This window comes from Erpetoichthys calabaricus, chromosome 15 (assembly GCF_900747795.2).
Source record: "Erpetoichthys calabaricus chromosome 15, fErpCal1.3, whole genome shotgun sequence".
In the NCBI taxonomy this organism is placed as follows: Eukaryota; Metazoa; Chordata; class Cladistia; order Polypteriformes; family Polypteridae; genus Erpetoichthys; species Erpetoichthys calabaricus.
In genome coordinates this window covers 82,060,467-82,070,323 of record NC_041408.2, presented here as the reverse complement: position 1 = coordinate 82,070,323, position 9,857 = coordinate 82,060,467, and the positions used below count along the sequence as shown (strand labels likewise).

Below are 9,857 nucleotides of genomic sequence, written 5' to 3'. Positions count from 1 at the left end.
GACCATTTGCTCTGGACAAACCGTTTAATAAGAAGGAGTTTGTCATGAGAGTATTTTAGCATGATAGTGAGTAATACTTATCTGATAGCAGTGGAGAAGCAGCACAGCACAGCGGAGCCAGTAGGACAGGCGGGTGTGGTAGCGTAAATGAGCAGCGATAGCAAAGCAGCAGAAAGCATACCAGGAGGAGGTAGCAGGCTTTGGAAGTTCCAGCATACAGCCATAAACAGTAACGCTGGCTTGATCACACCAGAGCCACCAGCCAGGTGCGTATGAACATCAGATCTTAGTCGAACAGTACTGTAAAATGAATTGGGAACAGACCAGAATAGCAAATATAATCAAGGAGACAAATTATCCCGCGGTCCTAGATCGCCAGGTACAAAGAAATGTTCGTAGGTCTCGTTCCGTGATCCACAGGTTCAGTTGTTCCCAGTCAAAGTAGAGTCCATAAAATCTGTAAATATTAACCAAATCCATACAATTTGAGTCAGCTGCATCCACGAACTATACGTACAATAAAGGAAATAAAACAAGCGTAAGAAAGTGTAGAATTAAAGCGAGCCATGGGTTACAGTATTCAAATCCTAAAATCAACTTGGCCAGTTTTCACATTTGCTTTATTTCCCTAGCACTTCAGTAGGTGGTGTTTTAGAGATCACTGGACTGATGCATCCATACTCTGTGTTGTAATCAGCAATTTCTTAATTTATTTCATTTGAGGAGTGATTTTATTCAAATATACATCTTTTTAAGATGTTTCGGAAAGGTTGTAATTTTTTTTTAGCATTTTGCTGCAATGCCATCTTTGTTTTGTACGTGGGCACTGACATTTCATAAGCTCGGTTGTCAAGACATGGCTCCTGGTTGTTGGGGGTGTAGTTGGGCTCTGTTGGGCCCTTCAGCAAGGCCCTTAACCTGCAATTGCTGAGTGCTTTGAGTAGTGTGAAAAGCGCTATATAAATGCAAAGAGTTATTATTATTATTGTGAAGGTTGCAAGGCTGTGGCTTTAGAAACTTTGCTCTTGTTATTAGGCACCCCAACTTTTAGTTTGTGATTTATGCTTCAGCTTGAATTCTGGTGTTGACTTGACTACATTCCATCTCCTGATTTGTTTCATTAAAAACCCATACTGTCTTGCTCTGAATCAGAACGCTCTACATATATCCATGTGGTATGTACACCTTGTGAGAGATGAAACTGCATGAAGAAGAAGGCTAACAATTGTAGTTTGAGAACACCCAGTTGTCTACAAACCAAGGGGAAACTGACAAAACCAGTTGCCAAAGCCAAAAACACAAACCAAAGTTGAAGTCAGAAAACTATGTAGTAATAGCTCCTTACAAAATCTTGTTTTAATTACCCCTAACTAACATTAATTGTTGCTGAATTTAAACGAACAAATCGAAAGGCTTGGATGCTGAAAAAAACCCACCATCTTGAATAGGTGTAATGTGACAACATAATGTGAACAATTTAAAAGTCACTTTGCCCTGATGACTGTCAGTTTGTGGACCACTTTATTTCACACTTGGGGATCACTGGTGTTCTGTGGACCACACTTTGAGAATCAGTGCTCTAGAGCATACTTTGGAGGCCATTTGAGTACAATGGACTCATTATCATTTTCAAGAAACCAGTTTGAGATGATCTAAGCTTTGTGACATGGTGCATTATCCTGCTCGAGGTAGCCATCAGAAGATAGGTACTCTACGGCCATAAAGGGATGGACATGGTCAGTAACAATACTCAGGTAGGCTATGGCATTTAAACAATGCTAAGTTAGTACTAAGGGGCCCAAAGTGTGCTAAGGAAATACTCCCCACACCATTACACCACCACTAGCAGCCTCAACCATTGATACAAGGCAGGATGGATCCATGCTTTCATGTTGTTGATGCCAAATTATGACCCTACCATCTGAATGTGGCAGCAGAAATTGAGACTCATCAGACCAGGCAATGATTTTCCAATCTTATATTGTCCAATTTGGGTGAATCCATGCAAATTATAGCTTCAGGCACCTGTTCTTAGCTGACAGGAGTGGCACCCAGTATGGTCTCCTGCTGCTGTAGCCCATCTGCTTCAAGATTCGACATGTTTTGCATTCAGAGATGCTCTTCTGCATACCTTGCTTGTAACGTGTGATTATTTGAATTACTTTTCCCTTTCTGTCAGCTCAAACAAGTCTGTCCATTCTCCTCTGACCTCTTGCATCAAAAGGCATTTTTGCCTAGAGAACAGCTGCTCACTGGATATTTTCCCTTTGTTCGGACCATTCTCTATAAACCCTAGAGATGGTTGTGCACGAAAATCCCAGCAGATCAGCAATTTCTGAAATACTCAGACCAGCCTGTCTGGCACCATTAACCATGCTACATTCAAAGTCACTTCAGGCCCCTTTCTTCCTCATTCTGATGACCTACATGTCTACATGCCAAAATGCATCGAGTTTCTGCCATGAGATTGGTTGATTAGAGCAGTGCTCCGCAACCTTTTCTCACCTACGACACACCAAAGTTCTTCCTAGAATTCCGCGGCACATCAAAAGCTAAAATATATAGCAGTGGCGTCGCTATAGCGTGGGGGGCTATAGCGGGGGGTTGGGGGGGGATTTGAGTGGGGGGTTCCGCTCCGAGCGCCAGCTATTTAGAGGCGTCCAAACTACGGTACTTTCTTTTTTTTTTGTTCCTTGAGGAGGCGCAAAAAAAAAAAAATTTCTTTCAGCTTTGGGGCGTCAAATTTTTCACCGCCCCGGGCAACATGATCTCCAGCTACGCCACTGATATATAGATATGAATTTAATACACAAATATTACAATAAATTTTCATTTTTTTATTATAAGTATACATTTATTATACGTATACATACATAAAAACTATACTATATTAACTTTTATGCAATCTTAATAATTATTATAACATAATGACTGATTAATGTGATACCTGCGCTTGTTTCAATGAACACAAAAGTTTTATATTCGGCTCCATATTTGACAGCGCAACCCGAAGTTCTTGGTCAAGATCTTTTAAGCATGACCGCTTATCATTTTTAATTAACACAAGAGTTGTTTGTCTTTTTTGGCGTAACTGGGATGGTTTGAATTTAGATGGCGATTTAGTTTACTGGGTGCCATTGCCTCGTTTGATAGCTGATCGCCGCAAATGATGCATTGTGGCTTTGGAGCCGTTTCGTAACCACACCACGAGAATCCGTATCGAATGTAGTCTTCGTTGTACTTCCTTTTCACAATCTTCTTTGGTTTTTTTTTTGCAACACTTGTGCTGGGTTCTTCATCATCTGTACGTGAAGACGAATCTTTTCCACGTAAAAATTTATCCATATTTAAAGGGGTATAAAACTAAATATGAATCACACGAAGAACGTTAACCATACACAATTCAGCAACACAACTAATAGTAATGAATGATAACTACTGTCGCAAGACGAGTGAATGCGACGTAGCACGACTAATACGTCAGCTTGAATTGAATCTAGGTGAGGGCACGGAGCGATCTGCCTATCAAAGCATACTACGGAGTTGTCTGGCGACTACGTAGGGCCTACGTCGTAGGCGACAGGCGATGGGATTTATTATTTCAGAGAAATGACACATAAAATTATGAAACCTTTAAAAGGCTATTTACGCGAATATTTCATTGCACGTATTCTCGTTATTGTGTTTCTAAGGAGGACCGTTGAAATATTATTTAGTTAGAAAATTGTCTTATTTGACCGCGGCACACCTGTATCGGCTCAAGGCACACCAGTGTGCCGCGGCACACCGGTTGCGGAGCACTGGATTAGAGATTTGCATTAACAAGCAATTGAACGATGAGAGTATATACAGTGCATCCGGAAAGTATTCACAGCGCATCACTTTTTCCACATTTTGTTATGTTACAGCCTTATTCCAAAATGGATTAAATTCATTTTTTTCCTAAGAATTCTACACACAACACCCCATAATGACAACGTGAAAAAAGTTTACTTGAGGTTTTTGCAAATTTATTAAAAATAAAAAAACTGAGAAATCCCATGTCCATAAGTATTCAGTCTTTGCTCAATACTTTGTTGATGCATCTTTGGCAGCAATTACAGCCTCAAGTCTTTTTGAATATGATGCCACAAGCTTGGCACACCTATCCTGGCCAGTTTCGCCCATCCCTCTTTGCAGCACATCTCAAGCTCCATCAGGTTGGATGGGAAGCGTCGGTGCACAGCCATTTTAAGAGATCTCCAGAGATGTTCAATCGGATTCAAGTCTGGGCTCTGGCTGGGCCACTCAAGGACATTCACAGAGTTGTCCTGAAGCCACTCCTTTGATATCTTGGCTGTGTGCTTAGGGTCGTTGTCCTGCTGAAAGATGAACCGTCGCCCCAGTCTGAGGTCAAGAGCGCTCTGGAGCAGGTTTTCATCCAGGATGTCTCTGTACATTGCTGCAGTCATCTTTCCTTTATCCTGACTAGTCTCCCAGTCCCTGCCGCTGAAAAACATCCCCACAGCATGATGCTGCCACCACCATGCTTCACTGTACGGATGGTATTGGCCTGGTGATGAGCGGTGCCTGGTTTCCTCCAAACGTGACGCCTGGCATTCACACCAAAGAGTTCAATCTTTGTCTCTTCAGACCAGAGAATTTTCTTTCTCATGGTCTGAGAGTCCTTCAGGTGCCTTTTGGCAAACTCCAGGTGGGCTGCCATGTGCCTTTTACTAAGGAGTGGCTTCCGTCTGGCCACTCTACCATACAGGCCTGATTGGTGGATTGCTGCAGAGATGGTTGTCCTTCTGGAAGGTTCTCCTCTCTCCACAAAGAACCTCTGACAGAGTGACCATCGGGTTCTTGGTCACCTCCCTGACTAAGGCCCTTCTCCCCCAATCGCTCAGTTTAGATGGCCGGCCAGCTCTAGGAAGAGTCCTGGTGGTTTCGAACTTCTTCCACTTACGGATGATGGAGGCCACTGTGCTCATTGGGACCTTCAAAGCAGCAGAAATTTTTCTGTAACCTTCCCCAGATATGTGCCTCGCGACAATCCTGTCTCGGAGGTCTACAGACAATTCCTTTGACTTCATGCTTGGTTTGTGCTCTGACATGAACTGTCAACTGTGGGACCTTCTATAGACAGGTGTGTGCCTTTCTAAATCATGTCCAGTCAACTGAATTTACCACAGGTGGACTCCAATGAAGCTGCAGAAACATCTCAAGGATGATCAGGGGAAACAGGATGCACCTCAGCTCAATTTTGAGCTTCATGGCAAAGGCTGTGAATACTTATGTACATGTGCTTTCTCAATTTTTTTATTTTTAATAAATTTGCAAAAATCTCAAGTAAACTTTTTTCACGTTGTCATTATGGGGTGTTGTGTGTAGAATTCTGAGGAAAAAAATGAATTTAATCCATTTTGGAATAAGGCTGCAACATAACAAAATGTGGAAAAAGTGATGTGCTGTGAATACTTTCTGGATGCACTGTATGTATGTGTATATATAATATATAAAATTATATATGTTGGTTTATTAAATTTTATAGTTTGTTTTATAAAATGGACAGGAACTCCTTTGTAGTAAAGGCCCTACATGTTATTTTATTTTACTTTATTGGCACATCCTTCTCATGATGGAACTCGCATCCATAAAGCTTGGTTTGTTACTCCTGTTTCACTGTACTGCTGTTTAGTAGTCTGTGTTACACAGGTAAGTTAAAAATGTAACTGCATTCTGAACTTCTGATTCGCTGGTCTCTGGAGTGGGACTTGACACTGTGGTGCCCCTGTATTTTATATCGCTTTACAGCATATCCTTATGACAACATGTATGGTATCATATGATTCATATGTGTATTTGATGGATCAGTCTTTAAGTTTTATATCAGTTTATAGGTACCTTCACTTTGCTCCTTTCTTATATATCCATACCACTTAATGCACACCATTCCCTGCCATAGCCTCTGTGGTTTGTATTGCTCTGCTGGAGCCTCCTTATAGCACTACCCTTGTGTTTTATATCACATTATAAATTCCCCCTACTTGCATGGCTCCCGTATTGCTGTTTTTCTCGCCTCCCCCCAACCCACAGAGCTCAAAGAAAAATCTTCACTACTTGACGAATAGCCTCTCGTGGCTTGGCTTTGCTTTTCATAGTATGAGTCACCAGGAACCTACCTGCTGACTGCAGAGCTCCCGCATCTTATAACTCTGGACATGCACCCCCTCTCGGTACAGCTCCGAGATTTTAATGTCACTCGACAGGATCCTCCATTTGAGCTCCGCCCGCAGTGCGCGCGCGGCAGAGCGGAGGCGCGTGTCTCCCAGCATGCACTGCGCTCCTGTCATGGCCGCACACTGGCGGCGCTGGAAGCACATGGACTGAGACGCAGTCACGGACGGACGCGGATTGTGGTGACAGTAGCGTAGAGAGAAAGGAACGTGAAGTGGAATTCTCTAGTGGAAAGTGCTGACAGAGCCACATTACAGTGAAGAAGTTTTGTTCGTGGGCGCGCAGCGATGATTGAAGAGATCAAGGAAGCGGAGGCTGCTGTGCTGAGGGGCTTTCGAGCTGACGGAGAGACGGCGCACCTCCAGGGGGAATTCCTCGGCCTGCCAGGTGAGTGAGTGACCGTTTCTTTCTGGTTACGTTGCCTCAGTTGTACAGTTGCCTCTACTGACATCAGTGTAAAAATAAAAAAAAAACCGAAGCAATCTCAAAATAAAATCTCCCTTGCTGTAAACATTGTGCTAGAAGCCCCAAGGAGATATGCTGCTGTTTTCCGCGCATGTTGTGTACAATTTGTTTTTTAGTTGGGTTTTTGTTCAGAAAGTGAAGGCTTAGAGCGCTTGCTCAGGTTTCCAGATTTAATGCACTGACTGGAGAACTTAAAACTGGACATCACTGACACTTGAAATTGCTCTGAACAGATGCGTGTTGACATTTTGGCTAGCGAAGTAATACTTTATAGATATTAAAGTTATCATTGGCAAATTGTGACAATGCAAGTCCGTTAACCTTATAACTGTAGTTTGTCTCGTTGACAGCGGAGGAGAGGGAAACAAAACTCCAGTCAACCGGCATTTCTGGAGAGGATAAACCTCTGGGATTTTCATGAGGAGTTAAAAGGGACAAAGACAGCTACCTGGCAGTCCACCGCCTCCTGGGCGTTCTGCAGCGCTTATGTACTGAGCACTGTTTCCAGGTCCTGCAGAAATTCTTACCCAAAACAGTTCAAAACTCAACAATTAGCATTAGAAATCAGCCAATAAATGACATATTTCACATTTAGACAATGTATTGAATAAAAAAAATAATCAAGGAAAACAAAAATGTACGTGGAAAACCTCATACTATGATGGGTTTATAAACGAGTCCCACCAATATGCAGAGTTCTTTTAACACTGACAGCGTCAATGTGTGGTACACATTGCTTGGTGGAGTGCCCTGCCAGTACACAAACCCCCTTGTCTCTAACTTGCTCATTGTACAAACATTAATATATGATACATCAAGGTATGACATAAATATACGTAGCTGCAAGCACATAGAGGTGTTTTTTTTATTTTTTCCTGGAATCATTTTTTTGAATAATCCAAGATGCAGCCAATTGTGGGTACATACTTCTTTTTTTTCTTATGTTCTATTGTTTTTTGTTTCCACTTTGGTCGTCTTTCGTATTTATTAATAACATAATTGTTCAGTTTTAAGTTTTCTTTCACACAGTGTTGCTCTATTTCTTGTCACCCTCAACAGGGCAGAATAGATGTCAGCTGTGAACAGAGAAGGTGCCCTTTGACTTGAATTGAATTTAATGCAGTGTGTTGTTTTCATGCTTGTGTGCTCGAGCATGCATTATACTGTATTTTCCAAAGGGTTCTCATGCAGTCTTTCTCATCTGCTGCACCACCTCCCCTTGCCACCCCTTCAGAGAACATATACAGGCTTGTGTAAATGGCACACCAACATTGCTTAATTGTTAAAGCAGTAGACTTTTGACATCAAAATTATTTAACATCACATTTGTTTTAAATTTCCGTATTGTTTAGTGATATATTTTGTAAGACATGCATAAACTCGCTCATTGCCAAGTTTGGCAATGTGGTGTTAGTGGTTAAGGTTTTAGACATCAAACCCTGAAGTTGTGGGTTCATATCCCGCTACTGACACTGTGTGACCCTGAGCAAGTCACTTCACCTTCCTGGGCTCCTATGGGAAAACCAAAAAGAAATGGAACCAGTTGTATCATAAATGTTGTAAGTTGCCTTGGATAAAGGTTTCAGCTAAATAAGTAAATGTAAAACGTAAAGTTGATATTTTTACCTGTGGAACTATTTTATAAGTAGTCTAATTTGGTGGATAACCCTTACATCTGGTATACCTGAGTGTAACAAAAATATAAAATCATTTCATCCTTGGATTCAGAGGACCATAGTGTGTGTGTATATGTGTGTATGTATATATATATATATATATATATATATATATATATATATATATATATATATATATATAATAGTTGAATTAGTTTTACTGTCAAATAATGCAAAGAGTATGCAACACGTGTTTCGCCCTAATTCTGGGCTCATCAGGCATACAAACTCACTGCACCCCCTCTCGGGAATCGGACGTCAGCATTAGAGATGAAGCTTTTTATGTTGCGCCACGGTGTGTGGTTTGTTTATTTGACAGTATGTAGATCGGGGTAATTACATTCATGGCATTCGTATTCTGAATCACAGTCTGATTCTGATTCTCGCAACTGAAAGAGAGCACCGTGGCGGATGTTAGCCGACTTGCTGACCAACCACAAGCGTTACCTGGTAGGTAACCACCCATACAATCAGATTGTGATTCAGACTACGAATGCCATGAATATATATATATATATATATATATATATGGACCTGGCAGCACAGGTAAAACATTTTTGTATGTGTTTAGTCCATTATTGCAAAAACATTGCATCGATAGCATGGACAGGTATAACAGCAGTAAAATGGCTCACAAAACTTTTAACTTGGCTTTAAATATCACGGACCATACATGTTATCATAAAAATATGCTGTAAAGCGATATAAAATACTGGGGCACCACTGTGTCAGTCCTGCTCCAGAGGCCAGCGCATCAGAATGTGCCCATAAAGTTCAAGTTCAAATGTACTGTCATATGCAGAGTGCAATTACATTTTTAACTTACCTGTGTAACACAGACTACTAACAGCAGTACAGTGACACAACTGAGAGACCAAGCTTTATGGATGTAAGTTTCATCATGAGAAGGATGTGCCAATAAAGTAAAATAAAATAACATGTAGGGCCTTTGCTACATTTTATAAAACAAACTATAAAATTTAATAAACCAACATAAATAATTTTATATATTACTAGCTGTGTAAGCCTGTGCTGTAAAAAGCCCGGGGTCCTAGAAACTATTGAAATCATCAGAAAAAAAATTGAAACGTAGAGATGTCAGGTAATTGAAACTACTCTGGGTGTATCTCTCCTAGGAGGTTTCGTGTTGTCTATGTGCTCGCATCGTCTGTGCATCAGCAGCTAAGCGACTGTCTTTCTTCAGAGGTTTTGTTTTGCTGACGTGGTCACCTCTCTTGTGTATTAGTGGCGGGAGGAACAGTAAAAGGGATACCGTTTTGCTGATGTGCTCACCTCGCTTTTGTATTAGCCGCTAAGTGAGTGACTCTTCAGAGGTTTCTTTTTGCCTACGTGCTGGCCTTAATTGTGTATCCTCGGAGGTGGAGCCCTTACCCCGACTCCACCTCTCACTTCTGGGACAGACACACGCACACTTCCACGCATAGACGTTTATATATAAGATATATATAATATGTGTGTGTGTATTTATATTACATA

The 9,857-nt window shown here is 41.3% G+C and overlaps 1 protein-coding gene across 1 annotated transcript in view; it reads left to right on the top strand.

The window, feature by feature from the left end:
• Positions 1-6,280: 6,280 nt before the first annotated feature.
• Positions 6,281-9,857, top strand: part of ttc27 (tetratricopeptide repeat domain 27) — a 274,814-nt gene continuing 271,237 nt past the window's right edge. Inside the window, exon 1 of the mRNA XM_051919199.1 lies at positions 6,281-6,606. Coding sequence (XP_051775159.1) covers positions 6,507-6,606 — 100 coding nt within the window. The 5' untranslated portion in view covers positions 6,281-6,506. The remainder of the gene's footprint in view (positions 6,607-9,857) is intronic.